The following is a 23073-nucleotide window of genomic DNA, read 5'->3' as shown; positions in this document are numbered from 1 at the left end:
AATTTTTTGATGCCTTATTTAAGCAAAATAAAGCTGAAATAAAGTAAAATATTGTCTGTTCATGCACTTGGTTTTTCCTATTGTCTCCCCCTGTCGATCTGTGTTTAATGGTTTTGCCCTCATCACCGTCATCTGTTTCACCTGTCTGTAATCATTAGTTTTCCTTTAAAAGTCTGTCTTTGAGTTCAGTTTAATGTCGGTCTTTGCTTTATGTTATCGCCTACGTGTGTGGATTATTTGTATGTTCCTGATCAGTCTGCTCCTTGGATTTTATATAAAGACTTTGTTTGTTTGTTAATTCGTGTCTCGTCTCGTCTATCCAGCACGCAACCGTAACAACTAGTTAGAAATGTTGAAATAAGTTGAAATACTAAAATTACTACAACTGAAATAAATAAATATATATATATATATATAGATAGATAGATAGATAGATAGATATTAAAGCTATATAGCTTTGTTATAATATAGCTACGTTTTTTACGTAATTTTAATTAGATTTTATTTTATTACAATTTAATTTATTTTAATTTATTACAATTTAATTTATATATATATGTGTGTGTGTGTGTGTGTGTGTGTGTGTGCAAATATAAAAATGAATGCTAAGTCAAAATATTAATAAATATTATAATAATGTATAACTAGAACTGAAATAACTGTCCTGGTGTCTGGAATAATTATTCCAGATATATAGTTTTTTTCTATTTTTCCCCTAGTGGGTGCAGGACACTATAGTTTATTTATGTAAGTGAGGATAGCAAAATAAAGTAAACTGTGACATATTATACCCAAAAATTCCTCATACAGTGGACTACCATTCAAATGAATAAATATTTGGTACCAAAAATTATTCAAACACTTTGACCTGACCGTGTTTTGTGTTTTTCTTTAATTGCTAATGTGACCATTTAACACCACAGACTAAACAAAATTAAGCATTGCTTAGTAATTGGTCAATAAAGTATTGATAGTTGTGTAAATATTGTCATACTAACAGTTATGTGTTTTTTTTTTAGATAATTGTAATCCATTACATACCTTTCTATCAAAGTTATCTGACATTATCAAGATCACAGTTTCTAAACTACAGCAAATAAACTGTGATACTGTGAAATGTTGAAGGTGTCTGAATGTGGTTTGACTATATATATATATATAATTATATACATATGAATTACAGCTTTAAATATTCTGATGAAATTGTGAGTGTAAATATATACCAAGGTGTTGCCAAGTAGTTGCCAGGGTACATTGGGTGCCTGGTTTCTTATTGGTCAAAGTTAAAAGAGCCCACCCTCAAATCTCTTTGATATTCTAGTCTTAGAAAAGTTAGACAAGCTATGTACAAGTTTAATACTTAAGGTTAGTTAGGAGTTTAGTCATGAGCATTTACAGTAGCCATACTAGTACCACTAACCATTAATAAACAATGCACTATACACGCACACACACACAGAAAAGAACACAAGAACACAAACACACACCTTGAGTGAAGTGCAAATAAGTGCACCAAGTTAATCAGTACAGTACAGAACTCCAAAGCAGCTCTCGCAGCACAAGTTAAACCCTTGGGTAATAATATGTTTCCATTACCGCACACCCAATCCAACTGCTTCATAAAAAAACAGCAAACATGGCTCACATACAAGTCTCTAAATAAAGCTGTCCTGACTCTCATTTCTGCTCCACATACACGATTCAACATGCGCCGTCTGTCATGACCTTGCTTTCGGAGGGTGCGCTTATAAATATGGCCAAGGCGACCACAGCCGGCCAACTCATCAAATAATGATTAATGGGTCATCCTGCATCTATAAACATAAGCATATTCTCTGAAATGTGTGGTAGTGCGTGGAGGTGACCGGAATGATTGTGTTTGCGTTTCGATGACAGTGAGCGATGATCTTATTATAAACGATCCTCCCATAAGGAGAATCATAAACTCTTTTGAAACTCTCAAGACTGTCAGTGACATAGTTGACTGGATCGAAAAGGGGCCGAGAGACTGAGAGAGATCACTCGGATGAGAAGCTGCAGGAACAGTATGGGTTTCACAAGCGTGGAATCACAGCGTGTTTAGCGCAGATCTCAGTTTGAGTGTGGAAGTATTTCTCGCCGTGGCTGTCGGGTGTCATGTGAGTGTCATGTTCGGGTGTGATGCCTTAATTATCGCCTGTCACTTCTCCTTTCCATCGCACTCTTGTACTTCTGCCTTCTTTTCCTTTTACCTGTGATTGTTTCCGCATAGCAGATGGCCAGAATGGTGCTTGTTTTTTCCTTCTTTCTGAAGGCTTTCTCAAGATTCTTATATACTGCAAGATTATCATATACTTAATGCATTCTGTCATCACTTGAATAATCATGCTTTTGCCTTCTGCAGAGCCGCTTATAGCTAAATGAAGCTCATTTCATAATTCGATGAACTGTGCGCTATTATTGAACTGAACTGAATCAACACCGAACTGACGTGAGTCGTTATTTTAGAGCTGATGTAGTTTATAACTAATGAGCTGTACTGCATTTACACTGTTATTGAACCAAACTGAATCAACATTGAACTAAATTGAGCTGAGAAAGACACTATTGTCTTTTAAGAGCTGTCCTACATCTGCAGTTTGATTCATTTCATAACTGAAGAGATTTGCAACATTAATACTTATTACTGCTTTAAAACAATCTGTATTCTAAAAAAAGTACTATATGAATAAATGTATGGCCCTATAATTTCCGTGATGCAGAAAATACGGATGGCCAAATTTGCCAAATTTTGGACGAATAAATCAAAAGTAGGTCAGTACACTTAAATCAATGCGTGATATGGATTAGTGTCTGTGAATATTAAGCCACAAAAATACTATTTAAATATAAATCTTGCATGTTCTGTGAGTTTCTGTGTGAATGAGGGTTTTGTTTACTGCACACATACTGAAGTGTGCATGCTTGTGGTATTTTCCAACTCTCCCGTCTCAATATATGAGTACATGAACACATAAACCTCTAAAATCTCACTTCATGAGCATTTTACCGTTTCTTTTGAGTGACACTATCATCATATCATATATAGACAAAAACCTAAAGGTCTTCACCGCAACCCATCAAAATAAAAGTTTGGTTTAACTTGAAAAAAATTAAAATGTGACAGAAATATTACTTAATGCAATGATAGTACTGCTACGAATGATAAAACTATTATAAAACATTTTTTTAGACGACTATTTAGCAGAGACATGTACATACATAACAGTATTTGTGGGAAAAAAAATTATAATAAAAAAGTTAAAGTTTATTATTTTTAAATAAGGTTTTTTATTTTATTACATTTTGTACACTTTTTAAAAATAAAATCAATTAGATGTGCTTTGGATTATTATTATTTAATAAAACCATTAAAATGGAATCTAGAAAATTAATGCAAAACAGGTACACTATAATTACAGAAATGTACACGTAAATTCAGTATACTTATGTAGTTCTTTGCAGGTTGCATATCTGGCTTGTTACCCCCTTATTAGCCAAATTTAACGTATTGTTCCTTTATACCTACATGTTCGTTCTATATAGGTACACTATAATTACAGAAACATACACCGTAAATTCAGTTTACTTACGTAGTTCTTTGCGGGTTGTAATCTAAAGCGTTACCAATAGCAGAAATAAATAGTTTTAAGGTCATAAAGTGGGAAAGTAATGGAATGCAATTGAGGTGTTTTTCAAACCTGCTTTTGAGAACATGCGTCAACTACTAGACCACAGCAGGCTCTGACAGGTCTCTGTTGTAGGGCAGAAACAGAAAATTGTGTTCATGAAATATTTGACTGCATGAAGTGGTCAATAAAACGAATCTCTCTCTCTGTCTTAAAGGTTGATTTAGAAGTGCTGGACCCTCGGGGTCGGACTCCTTTGCACCTGGCCGTGACGCTGGGCCATTTAGACTGCGCCCATCTGTTAGTCCAGCATGGAGCAGATGTCAGCAAAGAAAACAGAAATGGCTGGACAGGTAATACAGTGAAAATGCCTTTGCAGTTTTAGAAGGAATACAGTAATTCTGCAAATACAGTTGAAGTCAAAAATGTACATACACTTTGTACATACAAATGTTAATTATTTTACCAAAATAAGAGGGATCATAAAAAATGCATGTTATTTTTTTTTATTGAGTACTGACCTGAATAAGATATTCCACATAAAAATGTTTACATAGAAAATAATAGTTCAAAGTTCAAAAGTTTACATACACTTGATTCTTAATACTGTGTTGTTACCTCAATGATCCACAGCTGTTTTTGTTTAGTGATAGTTGTTCATGAGTCCCTGAACAGTTCAACTGCCCGCTGTTCTTCAGAAAAATCCTTCAGGTTCCACAAATTTTTTGGTTTTTCAGCATTTTAGTGTATTTGAACCCTTTCCAACAATGACTGCATGATTTTGAGATCCATCTTCTCACACAACTGGACAACTGGAGGGACACATATGCAACTATTACAGAAGGTTCAAACACTCACTGATGCTTCAGAAGGAAAAATGAAGCATTAAGAGCCGGGGGTAAAAACTTTTCACTGGAATAAGGATATGAAAATGTTTTATTTTTTACCATTTACTACTGCCCTTCAGAAGCTATAGAAGATACTTAAATGTTCCCCAGAAGACAAAATAAGTAAAATTTACCCTGATCTTTAAATTTAAAAAGTTTTCACCCCCGGCTTTTAATGCATTGTGTTTCCTTCTGAAGCATCAGTAAGCGTTTGAACCTTCTGTAATAGTTGCATATGTTGAAAAACCAAAGAATTTGTGGGACTTTAAGGACTTTTCTGATGAACAGCTGTTCAGGACAAACAAAGGACTTATGAACAACTATCAGTAAACAAAAAAACACAGCTGTGGGTCATTCGGGTAACAACACAGTATTAAGAATCAAGTGTATGTAAACTTTTAAACAGGGTAATTTTAAAAATTCAATTCAACTATTATTTTCTCTTGTGGACCACTTCTTACGAGTAAAATGTCTAAATAAAAAAATGACATGCATTTTGTATGATCCCTCTTATTTTGGCAAAATAATTAACATTTTGCAGATTCTGCAAGGTGTATGTAAACTTTTGACTTTTCTGTGACACTTTATCTTTACCTTCTGTCTCTCAGTGTTGCAGGAGGCCATCAGCACACGTAACCCAGAGATGGTGCGGCTGGTGCTGCGTTACCGTGACTACCAGCGCACCACTAAGCGACTGGCGGGGATCCCGCGCCTACTGGAGAGACTCCGACAGGTCAGCCCCAGATGAGTCTTAATAAACCCCAAACCTGCTAATGACAAAACAACAAGCCACCGGCTTAACAAACAGCTTCTTAAGAACCACCTGCTGCCTGCACACCTGAGCCCTTCATTCCAGTAGATTCACACATGCAGATACACAAACACTCAGGTTTACTGGAAAACGCTGGGTCTGCGTCATTGTTTGTTTGCGAGACCTCACTTTTGCCTATTTTCTTAAACCCGGGCGCCCCGTAGCTCTTTTCCTTTTCTTTGTGATGGATGTGCGAGCTCTCTGGTTCTCCCCGTTCCTCATCTCTCTGGGAGTTTTATTATTCATGCCTTTCCCCGCAGAGCGATCCGTCTCTCGCTTTTGTACGCTTGCATTCACTCTAACCTTCACTCTTGCTCTTGTCTTTCAGGCACAGGACTTCTACGTGGAGATGAAATGGGAGTTTACGAGTTGGGGTAGGTCATATGTGTTGTAACGATGGCATGTTTGGACAGTGACTTCCTCTTTCCACATCCTCATGTCTTGCTATTGTTGAACTCTCTCCCTATTTCCAGTTCCGCTCGTGTCTCGTATCTGTCCGAGTGACACATATCGGGTATGGAAGAGCGGTCAGTGTTTACGGGTGGACACAACGCTCATGGGATTTGAGCAAATGACCTGGCAGCGAGGCAATCGCAGCTTCATATTCAGGGGTCAAGGTGCGTTCGTTGTTTTTTTTCCTGCACTGAACGGCCTTTATATTTCTCTGCAAATCAGATTTGGGTTTGATCTCCGCTTTTGTTCTCGGTGCCACTTCTCGCTCAGTGTTCTTTCAAACAAGCCGTCATTGGCATGGAAACAACCTCAGTCTCACTTCGCCACAGTCTCTAATTGGCTTCCATCCGTTTTGTCTCTCTCTCCACCTGTCATTCAGACTCCAGCGCCATGGTAATGGAAGTGGATCATGACAGACAGCTGGTGTTTTGCGAGACGCTGCCGTGCCTCTCTTCCTCTCCCGCCTCACCCTCCACCAGGCCATGCACAACCGCTTTGAGCCGTCTGGGGGCGCTCCAGCCCAGCGACGAACAGGTGGCGGCCCGTCTATCCGCTCCCGTGGTGGCGACGCAACTAGACACCAGGAACATCTCCTTTGAGAGGTGAGCGCTTTATCATGTCATTGTCGCCAATTAAAATGTTCAAAAGCAAGGGCATCGTAACCTTTTATTGTGGCTTTACTGTAAAGCCTAAGTGTGAGCCAGCACTTTTGAGCTTTATCATAAAATGTGTGATATTGGACTCACCTCTGTTTGTACAGCATGTTGGCAACCTGGTAACATGCCCAAATGTCTCTGCAGGAATAAAACAGGTATTCTTGGCTGGCGGAGTGAGAAAACGGAGGTGGTGAATGGGTACGAAGCAAAGGTACGACTTCACAATACAGCATAGTACAGTAGACAAATTGAAAATGTGGGTTTAAAATTTTTCACTAATTTATGAGATATATCAAATAAGAAAAATGCAAAAGAGATACATTTTTAAACTTTGGACTTTTGGCAACATATACTGTAGCAAATCTCAGATGTGCGAGTGTTTATATCGGCTGTGATTCGGATGTAGGTAAATACACCATGCCAATATACAGCTATACCGCACGCCTACGAACGTGATATTGCGTTTATATAACAGTGCGATGGCACAAGTGTGTAAATACATTAGAAACAACAACGGAGTGTCTTTTAAAACCCACTTTTGTCCGAACTACTTCCTTCCGCCACAGATTTAAATTACAGTTTGACAATTAATCAACTGAGCCCAAGCCTCCGTTACTAATTTGAAAACGTCACTTTAGAACTAGTAACATTGAGTTGCTTCATTGAAAGCTTATTGTATTATACTGAGAGAGATGGACTGTGCGAGTGTGATTACTTGGATCTAATACAACATTCATTCTTCAGCTCAATCTCATATTCACAATAAACATTAGTTTGAATGTCCGCTGAGAAAAGCGATATCTTTGTCGTAGAATTCTTTCATCTGTTACGGGTGATTTCCGATAACAGCGCTGCTCGGTGTATTTGTTGGCTGCGTCTTACAAGCTGTTGTTAAAAATATTTTCCAATACTAAATACTATCATTAAATACTAATATTTATATAAAAGATTATTTATTGAATAATAATATTTAATAAACAACAACAGCCATCATCAAAGTTGCTAGGCAATTCAGTCAAAAGTACAAAGGCAGCGCTCTGATATACAGCATTAAATGTACATAAGATTTTGCCCTCAGCTAAAACTATTTGCTCTGGAACAAATAATAGATTAATGAGACCAAAGACTGCCTGTTAGATTTACCCAAAACAAATTATATCTCATGTTTAACCACTATTGAGATATCAGAGCCAGAGACAATTTCTAGAAGAACTGGCTGCTCACGGTGGGTTTGTGAGTGCTGAACAGCCACTGATGCCCTGGACCTCACATCTCCGAAAACATTTTCATTAGCAAATTTTCAAATAGACGTTATCTTTATTAACAAACTGCATATTTGAAGTCTGAACAAGTACATTCTCGCCTAAAAAACTCTTAAAACTACATTCCTTGACACAAAGACTTTATTATTTATAAAACTATAGTGGATTTGTGTGTCCGCCATGATGCTCACCGTGAGAAATACTACAAGTGGAGTGATACAATCGATGAAATTGTTGGAGTTCTGATAACACAATATCGCACTCCTCTCAGCCAATCAGATTCGAGGACCAGACTGTTTTATAAAGTGATATATAGTATATAGCATATCTCAACTGCTTGATTGCTTGTATTATTGCAAAATGTAAACTATATTATCACCCAGCTCTTATCTGCTAAATGTGACTAAATATTATAAATATGAACATCATGATTTTCTATAAAGCTGCTTTGGAACAATGTGTATTGTGAATAGCGCTACACAAATAATTTTGATTTCACTTGTGTATGTACGAACAGGCATGCAAAAATTCAATTAAGAACCACTAAGGAATTCAGAAACACAAGATGTACTGATGCATGACAAAGGAAATTAAACACCTTAGATGATAAACCTTTTTCAGGTTTAATATCTTTATTTATCTTGACAGTTATTCTCGGCTAATAGGAAGGCTGTTAAAGTGTGTGTTAATTAGCTGGCAAATTGACAAATCCGACTATGGGGTGAAGGCTTGGCTCATGAATATTAATTAAGGCACTTGACTGGACACTCCTGGAAGGTTACCAAGCAACGACTCTGTGACCCAATTAATATTCATGCACTTATGCCTTGATTCGGATAGTGCTACACAGTTGCAAACTTTTTCATCTGTTGACCTGATTGGAAAGGAACCAATTGCTGTGAAACCATTTTCGGTTACACCCGTAATATACAAAACAAAAAACTAGACCGCTCCCATTTCAACCGGCGAAACGGTCTACACTACAATCATGTAGAGTGAGTTTTAGATGCAAGTATCTAACCCTGCTTTAAAGTTCTCCATAATTTAGAATATAAATGAACATCATTTCTTGTGTAGGATGAGCGAGTGTTGTATTTCTGTCAAGGATGTACTCTGGCAGATTAACAAACAAACTTAAAAAACAAAGTGAACTAAACTTAAATTCTCAAATGTCTTCACTTCAGGTTTTCTGTGCTTCTAATGTTGAGCTGATCACACGAACACGTACTGACCATCTCACCGACCAGCACAAAACAAAACCCAAAGGTATGTTTGACTGAAAAAATGGCCAGTTTGTTTCTCATATCAAAATCTTTAGGTGCCCATATTGACATTAAGATATTCACTACCAGTCAAAAGTTTTTGAACAGTAAGATTTTTTATGTTTTTTAAAGAAGTATCTTCTGCTTACCAAGCCTGGGTTTATTTGATTTATAGTACAGCAAAAAAATAAATAAATAAAAACAGTAAAATTGTGAAATATTTTTACTATTTTAAAGTAACTGTTTTTATTTGAATATATTTTAAAATGTAATTTATTCCTGTGATTTCAAAGCTTTTTAGCATGATTTTGTCACGTGATCCTTCAGAAATCATTCTTATATGCTGATTTGCTGTTCAAGAAACATTTATTATTATTATTATTATTATTATTATCAATATTTAAAACAGTTGAGTAATTTTTTTTTTTCAGAATTCTGAAATAAAAAGCTTTTGTAACATTTTACACAATACCAAAAGCGAGTCAGTATAGTTTTTTAAAACATTTTTTGGAAAGAAATTAATATTTTTATTTAGCAAGGATGCGTTAAATTGATCAAAAGTGATGATAAAGATATTTATAATGTTGCAAAAATTTCTATTTCAGATAAATGCTGTTCTTCTGAACTTTCTATTCATCAAAGAAACCTGAAAAAAATTTACTAAGCTGTTTTCAACATAATAATAATAAATGTTTGCTGAGCAGCAAATCAAAACATTAGAATGATTTCTGAAGGATCATGTGACTGGAGTAATGATGCTAAAAATTCAACTTTGAAATCACATAAATAACTGACATTTTAGAACATATTCAAATAAAAAGCAGTTATTTTAAATGGTAAAAATATTTCAAAACCTTACTGTTTCTGCTGTATTTTAGATCAAATAAATGCAGGCTTGATGAGCAGAAGAGACTTATTTAAAAATATAAAAAAATCTGTTCAAAAACTTTTGACTGGTAGTGTACTCAAAAAAAATTGGGGGTCAGTAAGATAAAAAAAAAAAGTTATTTAAAATTGTAATAAAATCCAAAAATATCACTGTTTTACGGCATTTTCAATCAAATAAATGTTTTGGTGAACATAGATATACACTGCAAAAAAATTATTTTCTTACTTAGATTTTTTGTCTTGTTTCCAGCCAAAATATCTAAACATTCTTAAATCAAGAAGATTTTTTTAGACAAGTAAAAATTATTGTCTTGTTTTTAGAAAAAAATATTAAGTGAGTTTTTGCTTAAAACAAGCAAAATAATCTGCCAATGGGGTAAGCAAAATAATCTTATTTCAAACAGTCAGCTAGATTATTTTTGCTTACCCTATTGGCAGATTCTTTATTTTTAATTGTCTAGAAAATCCTTCTTGATTTAAGAATTTTTTGATATTTAGGCTGGAAAAAAGACAAAAAATTTAGGTAAAAAAAAACATTTTTTGCAGTGTATCCAAAAATGCAGATAAAAGTACAGATAAATACGTTTTGTTTTTGAAGTGCATATGCCATTTTTTTATTTCAACAAAACACAATGATCGTGTGTATTGGTCGGCATGCCATCCTGAATGATGATTCAGTATTTCTATGCCCACTCAAATTATTCCCAAACAAACAGGGTCTTTGTCTTGTCTATGGTTACTGTGATGTAATACACATCCTTGGGATTGTGCACGTCTTCTGTAATGTGACCTGCTGTGCGTTGTGTTTTTGTCTCAGGCGGCAAGACTCCTCTGCAATCCTTCCTGGGTATTGCTGAACAGCACATGGGGCCGAACAACGGAGTGAGTGAACGGAGCCCGTCACGAATTCGTTCATTTATCATCAAGACATCTAAAGTGCTTTTCTAGTATTATGTCACTTCTGTAGCCTCAAAATAAAGTGTGAGTGTGTATGTGTGTGTTTCACAGCACACTATGGTGACTCAGATATCATGCCCTGCAACGAACCCTTTGGCCGTGACGGCAGAGGAGTACTTTAATCCCAACATGAGTCAGAGAGACATCGGCCAGCCCTGTCAGCTCACCACAAAAACACAAAGGTAGTGCATCAATCCCAATGCTTTTATTTTCATTTTGGAACACACTGTAAATAAAATGTGTTTTCTCACAAAGATTCTCTCACATTGCTATGCAGTTTCTAGGGTGTGCTGAGTGGTTGCTTACTGTAAAAAGATCTCACAATCTGGATCGTGGTCTTTTCACAATCCCATTTCACTCTTACCTCTCCATTTGTTTCTTGTCTTATCAAAATAAATAAATAACCCAAACTATAAACGATAGTAATAATGGTACTTACCCATAAAACCATTACTAATGAGATGTGTTCCTCAAAACTAAATGTTTGTTACTGCTTAAATAAGACTTTGCTTTGTCATTAATATGTGCAAAATTCATAATTCCGATATTTCTGACTCTACTTCAGTGTTGTTATTGTGAACCAAAACTAAAACTGTTAAAATTGTTTTCTAGAATTAAAATAAAGTATATTTTATTTGAAATAAAATAAAATATAAATATTAGATTACTTATGTAAGGATAACGCCATGGATTATGATTAATTTTCTTTCTTGTTTTCTCGATCTTAACATAACAAAAGTTCTTCTCTCATTATCTTGTGATCTCAAAATAACAAAAGTTCTCTTTATCACTACTTAATTTTCTACTGATCACGACATAATGAATGTTGTTTTCTTGTGATCGCAACTTAAACATTTTCTTGTGATCTCGACATAACAAAAGTTGTCTCATTATCACGACTTAACTTTCTCATGGTCTTTAAGTTTTCTCGTTATCACAACTTAATTTTCTCATGATCTCAACGTAACAAGAGTTGTTTTCTCGTTATAACTATTTAATTTTTCTTGTGATCTTGACATAACAAAAGTAGTTTTCTTGTGATCGCGACAAATTTTTCTTGTTATCACTACTTAATTTTCTCGTGATCTCAACATAATGAAAGTTTTCAGGTGATCGCAACTTAATAAAAGTTGTTTTTGTGTGATCATGACTTAATTATCTTGTGATCTTGACATCATAAAAGTTCTCGTTATCACCACTTAATTTTCTTGTGATCTCGAAATAAGTTATTTTCTTGTTATCACAACTTAATTTTCTCGTGATCTCAACGTAACAAGAGTTGTTTTCTCATTATCACTACTTAATTTTTTCGTGATCTCAACATAACGAGTTTTCTCGTTATCACTAAATTTTTTCATGATCTCGACATAACAAAAGTAGTTTTCTTGTGATCGCGACATAAATTTGTTTTCTCGTTATCACTACTTAATTTTCTCGTGATCTCAACATAATGAAAGTTTTCTCGTGATCGCAACTTAATAAAAGTTGTTTTTGTGTGATCATGACTTAATTATCTTGTGATCTTGACATCATAAAAGTTCTCGTTATCACCACTTAATTTTCTTGTGATCTCGAAATAAGTTATTTTCTCGTTATCACAACTTAATTTTTCTTGTGATCATGACTTAATTATCTTGTGATCTCAATATAAAAGTTGTTTTCTCATTATCACAATTAATTTTCTTGTGATCGCGACATAACAAAAGTTGTCTCATTATCACCACTTAATTTTCTCGTTATCACAACCTATTTTTCTCATGATCTCAACATAACAAAAGTTATTTTCTTGTTATCACAACTTAATTTTCTCGTGATCTCAACGTAACAAGAGTTGTTTTCTCATTATCACTACAGAATTTTTTCGTGATCTCAACATAACGAGTTTTCTCGTTATCACAAAAATTTTTCATGATCTCGACATAACTAAAGTAGTTTTCTTGTGATCGCGACATAAATTTGTTTTCTCGTTATCACTACTTAATTTTCTTGTGATCTTGACATAATGAACGTTGTTTTTTGTGATCGCAACTTAAATTTTTTTTCTTGACCATGGCTTAATTATCACTACTTAATTTTGTTGTGATCTCAACATAACAAAAGTTGTTTTCTCATCACTACTTAATTTTGTTGTGATCTTGACATAATGAAAGTTTTCTCGTTATCGCAACTTTATACGTTTTCTTGTGATCATGACTTATCTTGTGATCTTGACTTAGCAAAAGTTGCTTTCTTGTTACTACTACCTAATTATCTTGTAATCTTGACATAAGTTTTCTCGTTATCACTACTTAATTTTGTCGTGATCTTGACATAATGAAAGTTTTCTCGTTATCGCAACTTTATACGTTTTCTCGTGATCATGACTTATTATCTTGTGATCTCGACTTAACAAAAGTTGCTTTCTTGTTACTATGACTTAATTATCTTGTAGTCTTGACATAAAAGTTTTCTCATTGTCACAACTTAATTATCTTGTGACCTTGACATAAAGTTGTTTTCTCAATATCACAACTTAATTATCTTGTGATCTTGACATAACAAAAGTTTTTCTCGTTATCTCAACTTTATTATCTTGTGTTCTCCACATAAGCTTTTTCTTGTTATCACAACTTAATTTCCTCATGATCTCGACATAACGAAATTAGTTTTTCTCAAGTTTGCAACTTAACAAAAGTTGTTTTCTCACGATCACAACATAACAAATTTATTTTCTCTTTATCACAATTTAAAAGTGGTTCTCTCATGATCAAGACTTTTCTTGTGATCTCGACATTACAAAAGTTGTTTATCACAACTTTACCTCATGATCTCGAGTCAAGATATATTATATGTAACATTAACTAATAAAATGACAAGAGCACATAACAAATGTAATTAGAAATTAAAATGAAAGCTGAAAATATATAAATGCTATTGGTTATTAATATATAAACACTATAATAGTATATAGTAAATACTACTTAAAAAACACAACTTCACTTGAAGGGCATATGAGATTACAATGCTTTTTTCTGAACACTGAATGGCATGTTAAACAAAACTGCCAAGACTGTATGAGATCACACAGGTGTCTTATATATACAGTATGTTCTTTTTCCCTAGGTTCAAAGCCAAGCTGTGGTTGTGTGAATCACACCCTTTATCTCTGTCGGATCAGGTGGCTCCTATCATCGACCTCATGGCCATCTCCAACGCACTGTTCGCCAAGCTTAGGGACTTCATTAACTTGCGCTTACCTCCTGGCTTCCCTGTCAAAATAGGTAAGACAGAGAGAATCAAGAAGGTACGTTGAAGGAACATACTATGTGCCTAATAAAATTTACATCTCAAGATTTAACGTTTACATTTTTGGGTCTTTAAAGTATGCCTAAATTACACAAACACATTCAAAGGAACAGTCCAACAAAAAATGAAAATGTGTTGATAATGTAGATACCCTCAGGCCATTCAAGATGTAGATGAGATTGTTTGTTCATTGGCACAGATTTGAGGAAATTTAGCATTACATCATTTGCTCAGCAATGGAAATAAAAAAAACTATTCCTTTAAACTATCGGGCTAATGCAACAATAACATCTCACCACAGAAATTCCCATCTACCACATCCTGAATGCTCGCATCACCTTTGGCAACCTAAATGGTTGTGAAGAAGGTGGTTTGCCCCGGGTGGACTCTGAAGGAGACGGACAGAAGGACAGTCCCAGGACAGAGATGCCATCTCCAGGCAGCGACTCTTCTAGCGTGTCCAGCTCTAGCTCCACAAGTAAGAATCAACCTGCCGTTTACCTTCAAGGAAATGTAATTGTTAGAAACCATTTAAGATGATGATCAGATTGAAAAATATGGTGTTACAAAGTAATACAGTGTTCAGACAAAGCACTTGCCATTTTTAATGGCTAGAGAGGAATTGATTGGATAAATGTTTAATGATCGCATTCCTTATAGCGCTGCCTCGTAGTACAGATGTAACTCAGATCCGTTGATCAATACATTTGACTACAATAATCTGCACTGGTCTTCATGAATGCGTGTTTGTGTATAAATCAGACTCCTGTCGTGGAGGAGAGATCCCACCTTGTGTGTTCGAAGCTCCACGAGGCTACAGCATTTTAGGAGGAAACCAAAGGGAGAACATTAGAGAAGAGGAAGATGATCTACTACAGTACGCCATCCAGCAGAGCCTGATAGAGGCTGGATCAGAATATGACCAGGTCTGACATGCAATCACACACTTTCACCCAAAAATGAAAATTCTGTTTTTAATTACTCACACTCATGTCGTTCCAAACCTGTAAGACCTTTGTGCACCTTTAGAACACAAATTAAGATATTTCTGATGAAATCTGACTCTTCTTGTAGCTTCATAACACTATGGTTGAACCACTGATGTCACATGGACTATTTTAACGATGTCCTTACTAACTTTCTGGGTCTTGAATGTGTCAGTTGCATTGCTGTCTATGGTCAGAAAGCTCTCAGATTTTCACAAAAATATCTGAATGAAGGCCTTACAGGTTTGTAACAACATGAAGCTGAGTAATTAATGACAGAATTTTCATTTTTGGGTGAACTAACCCTATAATGTGTCTCATCTGGTTAGAACATGGCATAAGACTTTTTATACACATACCTGATCCCTCTGCTTCCCTCACAGGTGACGATCTGGGAGGCTTTGACCAACAGTAAGCCAGGAACGCACTCTCTGTCCTGTGACCCCAGTCGGCACGAAAGGTCTGCAGACAGTATTCCGCTTCTACCGTCTCCTGTAGTCACATCTCACCCACAATAGGCAAGGACAGTGTCACACTCTCATCACATTTACCGGAGCTATTGACATAGGCTTGACTGTCAATACATCCTCAGTGAAGCTCATAGAAATTCACTAGGGTTTTCATCTCTCTCTCCTCACCTTCGTTTGCTCTTCATGGAGTTTTAAAGCAGGTTGAGATACCCTGTCCGTGGCAGCCGACATGAATCCGAAACAGTCGCTTCACGCCATTATTATTTAAGGTTCCAGTTTCAGTGCAGGACAACTGAGCGTAGATCATCTGTAGTTTTAAAGACACACACAGACACAAAAAAAATGTATTTTAAATAAATGCTGTTCTTTGAGTTGAAGTTGAGATAAAAAATTTACACCCCCCTTTCAGAATCTGCAATCTGTTGTTACCTGAATGATCCACAGCTGTGTGTTTTTTTTTTTTTTGTTTAGTGATAGTTGTTCATGAGTCCCTTGTTTGTCCTGAACAGTTAAACTGCCTGCTGTTCTTCAGAAAAATCCTTCAGGTCCCACAATTCTTTGGTTTTTCAGCATTTTTGTGTATTTGAACCCTTTTCAGCAATAACTGTATGATATTTAGGCCAAATAAGAAAAATGTACACATCCTCATTCTGTTCAAAACTTTTCACCCCCAGCTTCGTTTTTCCATCTGAAGAGCCAGTGAGCGTTTGAACCTTCTGAAATAGTTGCATATGAGTCCCTCAGCTGTCCTTGTTGGAAAGGGTTCAAATACACGAAAATGCTGAAAAACCAAAGAATCTGTGGGACCTGAATGACTTTTCTAAAGAACAGCAGGACTCATGAACACGTATCACTTAACCAAAAAAAACCCCCAAAAAAACCAGCTGTGGATCATTCAGATAACAACACAGTATTAAGACTCAAGTGTATGTAACCTTTTGAACGGGGTAATTTTTATAAATTCAACAATTATTTTCTCTTGTGGACTATATGTAAACATCTTTTATGTGTAATATCTTATTCAGGTCAGTACTAAATAAAAAAAACATGCATTTTGTATGATCCCTCTTATTTTGGTAAAATAATTAACATTTTGCAGATTCTGCAAGGTGCATGTAAACTTTTGACTTCAACTGTATGTATCAAAAAAATTCAGGTTTCCACAAAAATGTTAAGCCGAAATGTTTCTTGAGCAGCGAATCAACATATCAGAATGATTTCTGAAGGATCATGTAAAACTGAAGACCGTAGTAATGCTGCTGAAAACTCAGCTTTGCCATCACAGGAATTAATTACATTTTAAAATAAAGAGATATTGCTTAAATAGCTGGTTTTACTGTTGTCAAAAAGGCAGTGTTTATTAGCAGAGGTCTCAGTCACTTCTTTTCTTCTCCCTTACCCAGAACCCCACAGCACAAACCCAGCCCCGTGGAGAGCCCTCGCAGCACACCAACCAATAAGCCACAGCGCAGCTATGACGAGCAACTGCGTATAGCCATGGCGCTGTCCGCCCGCGAACAGGAAGAGGCGGAGCTACGCCAAAGGCGAGAGGAAGAGGAACTGCAGCGTATCATTCAGCTGTCACTCATGGAGAAGTGATGGGGAATAGTTGGAACCGAGGGGTGGGAGAGCATGTCTAGGGATCTGGAACCAACTTCGATTGGCCGCTCCCAAACGCCCCGCCCTCTCCTTCCAAAGAACTGGATAAAATGGGCCGCTCTCAAACGAGTCGTCCCGAATCACAGAGCAACCTCTGCTGTCTTCACTGCAAGTTTACAAACACAAACTACTGAACTCATGGCAATCCACTGACTGATCAGCACCGGTCTGGTCTCCTAACGTGTGAATGTGCATTTATGACTGAGACAGTGCACGCTGCGTATTTTGGCGTCATTTCTCAAAGCCATCATCCGAGCACTCGCCCAGAGTCCTTACAAACTCACCCATAAGTTTAAGTTCTGAAGGGGATTTTTAGTTTTATGTGATGAAGGTAGAGAACTTAAGTTTTGGTTGTTAACACACATCAGATTCAGTGCACTTGGATTGAGGAGCAATGACGTCTCCTAACAGAATGTGCAAGGGCACTTACACACAAGAGTTCATGCTGCAGCTCCATCAGTCTTGATGGGAATGCTGCATTCACAAAAACAAGAAAAGATCTGAAAAAGTGACACTTCCATTATACAACCAAAGTTGGCTAATAACTTTTGGTTAATGTCATTGCATTGATTTCAAACTAAAGACCTGTTCACACTATTGTGAATGTTTGGCATGAAAATTTGTCTGTTCAGACTAATACAAATAAAAGATGGATTAAGATAGAAAATGTCTCCAACCAAATCTTGGTTGGCCATTAGGGCTGGGTAAAAAAGTTGCGATTTCACTCAATTCTCATTTTTACAAAATTATATTGATTCTTAAATCCGAAGAATCGATTACCATAACCTGTTTTCATTTCATTCACGGAACATTGTAGCACCTCCTATCCAATTAATCGCAATAAGCTTTGTGCTTTGTTACTTTTGATATGAAACAAAGTCTTAGATTTCAAATTCCATCCATTACAACATTCAAACAATAAATACAATTTTGGCACTGTTTAAAACTTACCAAAATCCGTATCCTGTCTCATGTAATTTCTCAATTAGTGTTTCAAAAGTCATCAATATAACAGCTTGTAAACAATACATTACACAACACTAAATTGAACAAAAAATCTAAAAATTTGGGTACCTTAGTCAGCTAGAAAACGAAATCTAGAGAGAAGCATTTTGGTATCCGTTGCCGTTCTTACTATTCTTCTTCTTCCGCTCTGGAAGTCTATGGCAGCCCATAGAACCGCTTGCGGGAAAGTTATAATATGGCACACTGATAGAGGACAGTCTCAACATTAACCTAGTCTCTAACTCTATCTATCTCTAACTCTCTAGAAGGAAAATTTTCCTCTGAATCCTTGGCTCATGCCGAGTCAGAAGGACAACAAAATTTAATAATCGTAAGGTCAGGTTTTTCGCTATTTTTAATAGTTTGAAAAACCTATTTGTCGAACTTATCCTAGACAGTTTGTCTGATTTTCACCAAAATTAGCCCAGATCATCTTCAGATCATGCAGGCAAAAAGTTATGAAATTAAAGTTGATTAGTCAAACCATACTCAAATAACACACAAACAAATTCAACAAAGAACACGTAAAAATGGATGTGAGACTATATCTCTGCAACGATTTGGCATATTGAGACAAAACTTGGTGTGTGTTAAAACAGCCATGACCTGAGGGTACCTACACAGTTTTGGCAAAGTACCACCTAGTGGTCAGGAGATATGAAAAATGGCCTTTTTTGCTTATGAATTCTGAATGGTTTGGCCAAAAATCATTTTTGGTCTCTTCAGATTCGGTGGAGCATGCCGTATCGAACCATACCCAATTTTCCCATGCCATTTTGGGCATTGGCCATTTTGAATTTTGTCGTAAAATGCTATATTTTTACGTCATAAAAAAAATTGTAACAAAAAATGTTCAAAAAATGCTAATAATATTAGATTAAATTGGTTCGTATAAAACACAGTGTGTGCGCTCTACTTCAAATGGTGCTAAGTTGATCATTCATATTGACTCTTGGGTATGTTAATCAGTGTAATTGTGACGACATGCATTCATCCATCTGTTCAATCACTAGACAACAGCATTTCTTTCCCAGCCTCCATTCAGTGCTTCCTTCAACATTACCATCAGAGTTTTTTGGTCTCTTCAGATTCGGTGGAGCATGCCGTATCGAACCATACCCAGTTTTCCCATGTCAGCCATTTTGGGCATCAGCCATTTTGAATTTTGTCGTAAAGTGCTATATTTTTACGAACGCATTGGTGTCTTGTTATAAAACTTGTAACGAAAATGTTCAAAAAATGCTAATAATATAAAATTAAATTGGTCTGTTGTAATTGGTCTTGATATTTTCCTTGGATCATGCCGAGAATATCGATACCAATTATGCCAAAATTTGCCAAACTTCCTAGCCGCCATTTTGATTTATGCTGAAAACCCACTTTTCAAACTCCTCCTTGATCGATTCTCACCAAATTTTAAAAAAAGTTATGCATTTTGTGTCAATATATGAAACAGTTATCATTTAACGCTACAATGAATTTGCTGGTATGATATCAAACTGTGTCTGAGTAATAAACCATTAACCATTAATAATAACATTTTCAAAAATGCTAATAACTTTTGATTGCATTAACCTATCACAACGCTCTCAAGATATTCCTTAAATCATGCCGAGAACGTAGATACCAATTTTGCCATAGTCGACCATTTTGATTTATGTTGAAAATATACTTTTTCAAACTCCCCCTAGACCATTGGTCTGATTTTCACCAAATTTGGCTTGGATCATCTTCAGACCATGCTGGCAAATAGTTATGGATTTTGTCGACATGTGAAACGGTTATCATTTAACACATCAACGAATTTGCTGGAATCATCCCAAACTACGTCCGAGGTTGTATCTCTCCAAAGCGTTGACATATTGACACCAAACTTTGTGTGTGCCATTGCCACCTTCATTAACCAATAATAAACCGTTAATTTCCAAAAATTCTAAAAATATTCCTTAAAATATTCCTTAGGTCATGCCGAAAACATAGATACCAATTGTGCCATAGTCGGCCGAAATTTTTCTTCAAACTCCTCCTAGGCCGTTCATCCGATGTTCACAAAAAACAAGTCAGATGATCTTCACACTGTGCTGACTAAAAGTTATTTTGTCTTAATAGACAAAACTGCTTTTGTATAGCATCACAACAAATTTCAGTCATGATGCCAAATTACGTTTGAGGCTGTATCTCTGCAAAGCTTTGACATAATTGACCCCAAACTTTGTGTCTGCCATTGTCACCTCACACAGATCACACCATATCGATTGATAATAGCGCCACCTATTTGTCAAAGTGATAACCCATTAAATAATGTTACTACAGGTTTTAATTAAGATTTTTCAGCCATTTTGACTAATAATCCTAAAATGGCTTTAATCACTTGTTGCAGTTGGTCTGACACTCCATTCCATGCCTGGCCCCTTAATTGCTTAAAATATATATCCAAAACAATTGATATAGAGTCGAATTGAACATGGAATCGAATCGTGAAATTTGTGTCAATACCCAGCCCTTTTGGCCATAGTAGCAGAATGGGAAATAGATTAGAATATCTATCTTAAAAAAATTATATATAATCACATTTGACTTGGTGTGAAAGCCCTTAATCAGTTTCTAACCCTAAAAGGATTTTGCCCAGTCCTGTCCAAAAAAATCCTCCGTCACACTTTTTCTAGTGTGTAAGTGCCCTAAAGTGAACGCCAAACCCTTGGTTATGATAGAAGGTTGGCAGCAACCCTCTGTTTACTGTCAATGGCATGATTTTTAATTATTAGCCAGATTGATAATTCAAACACTGGATAAATGATTGTAATGGTACACCTGACAGTTAATAATAAGATTGAATAGTCATTTTCAGGTACATGCCGTTTATGACTAAATGATTCCTTTGAATCTGAATCAAATGCTCATTGCAATATTTATTATTTGTGTCCTAAATGCACTTTTTTTCCAGAAAAATAACACATTATTTGCATACAACACAGTGTGTGCGCTCTACTTCAAATGGTGCTAAGTTGATCTTTCATATTGACTCTTGGGTGTGTTAATCAGTGTAATTGTCATGACATGCATTCATCCGTCTGTTCAATCACTCGACAACAGTCTTTCTTTCCCGGCCTCCATTCAGTGCTTCCTTCAACATTACCATCAGAGCTCATTGTCTCATGACTGGAACACCTGCGGTAGCTAATCAAAAATCTAATTGTGCTTTCATAAGGGGTGCCAGTTCTGGAATAAAACATGAAAGGAGGAATCACTCACAGAGATAATGCCCTGAAGACGAAGCGGAAAGTTTTATCGGAGAATCTTAAAATAGATGTTTCTCCTTAGTCAGATTTATTCTGGGCCTGAGTGACGTGCCCTCAGGGTTTGATGTTATCAGGTGAATCTTAAAAACAAATTAGGAAACATGGCCATACTCAACATCTGAAACGCTTCGACGTTAAAGCACAAGGGATTACGCGTCAGTTTTCAAAGGAAAGGGATCTGATGACGGTGTCTGGAGACAGAGCTCCTAATAAACACGTAGGTTTGATCTTAAGATTGTGCGACTTGTGAATGCTCGGTTCAGTCGTTAGGAGATGACTCAATGTTTTAGTAAAACATATTATAAGAGCATTATTTATATTTAACCTTTTTTATTTGACGCTGTGGTTTGTGTGGAGTGCTGCCGTTGTGTTTGTATGTGACTGAAATATATTGTTCACATTTGTAACTTAAAAGGCATTCCGAATAAAGGATGATATCTAAATTAACATGAATTTAAGCATTGTGATTGAATGTGCCATGTATGCAAATTGTATAATATTCAAAGTACACGTTTCAATTGTGCAGTTAATTCTTATATTGTATTTTTAGAAAGTTTTGGAATATTTGTCATCTCCCCAAATTTGTCACTACCAAATCGAGGGCTGCCAACTTTTCAGATCAGCTTGGAGTAAGAATTCAATCAGCAATTCCTCTTGGAATGTTTACATACATTACATACATAACATACATACATTTTTTTTAACCGGAAATGACACAGGCTTCTCCCAAAAGATAAGACGATGTACAAGAGGCATCATTGTAGAAAAAAAAAATAGTTCTCAGCTTTTATTTACATTTGAACAAAAAGTGTCATGTCCAAATTTATTCATACCCTTTGCAAACTGTCACAGTCTATGGGAAAATCCAAAGTTCTATACCATTCCAAATAGTCCAAGCTGTTCTAAAGCATCCTAATTACCCTGATTCACTGGGAACAGCTGTTTTAATCAACTTAACAGGTGAAAAACAGAAGCTCTCTGCTGTTGGTTTGTGGACAGTCATGGCTAAGACAAAGGAGCTCAATGAGGACCTGCGGCTGTGCATTGTGGCTGCTCACAAGTCAGGAAAGGGCTATAAGACCATATCTAAATGTTTTGAAGTTCCAGTGGCTACAGTGCAAAATATTATTAAAATATACAAGATGTTCCACATTGTGAAAAATCTCAAGAGGACGTGGTCGGAAGCCAAAAGTGACACCTCTGCTAGCCAGGAGGATAGTGAGAGAGGTGAAAAAGAATCCAAGGATCACCACCAAGGCCATCCTGATGAATCTGGGCTCTGCTGGTGGCAACATCTCAAGGCAGTCAGTCCAACGGACACTGCACACCGCTGGGTTCCACGGACGCAGACCAAGGAGGACACCATTTCTCCAGATAAAGCACACAAAAGACCGCTTGGCCTTTGTAAATGCTCATCTGGACAAAGAAGAAGATTTCTGGTTTTCTGTTTTATGGTCAGAAGAAACAAAAATTGAATTGTTTGGCCACAATAATGTAGCCTTCATTTGGCATAAAAAAGGAGAAGTCTTCAACCCTAAGAACACCA

General features: G+C 36.1%; 1 protein-coding gene across 1 annotated transcript in view; it reads left to right on the top strand.

Annotated features, from left to right (window-relative positions):
• ankrd13b (ankyrin repeat domain 13B) overlaps positions 1-21980 on the top strand; it is a 37174-nt gene extending 15194 nt beyond the window's left edge. The window contains exons 2-15 of the mRNA XM_073818387.1: positions 3865-4000; positions 5143-5267; positions 5674-5719; positions 5819-5962; positions 6178-6400; positions 6599-6665; positions 8901-8982; positions 10684-10748; positions 10875-11005; positions 13926-14083; positions 14410-14586; positions 14871-15034; positions 15478-15554; positions 16968-21980. Of these exons, the coding sequence (XP_073674488.1) occupies positions 3865-4000; positions 5143-5267; positions 5674-5719; positions 5819-5962; positions 6178-6400; positions 6599-6665; positions 8901-8982; positions 10684-10748; positions 10875-11005; positions 13926-14083; positions 14410-14586; positions 14871-15034; positions 15478-15554; positions 16968-17163 (1791 nt within the window). The 3' untranslated portion in view covers positions 17164-21980. The remainder of the gene's footprint in view (positions 1-3864; positions 4001-5142; positions 5268-5673; positions 5720-5818; positions 5963-6177; positions 6401-6598; positions 6666-8900; positions 8983-10683; positions 10749-10874; positions 11006-13925; positions 14084-14409; positions 14587-14870; positions 15035-15477; positions 15555-16967) is intronic.
• The last annotated feature ends 1093 nt before the right edge of the window (positions 21981-23073 follow it).

This window comes from Garra rufa, chromosome 14, assembly GCF_049309525.1.
Source record: "Garra rufa chromosome 14, GarRuf1.0, whole genome shotgun sequence".
NCBI lineage: Eukaryota > Metazoa > Chordata > Actinopteri > Cypriniformes > Cyprinidae > Garra > Garra rufa.
The sequence above is the reverse complement of the archived record's forward strand: the minus strand, read 5'-3'. Positions and strand labels throughout refer to the sequence as shown.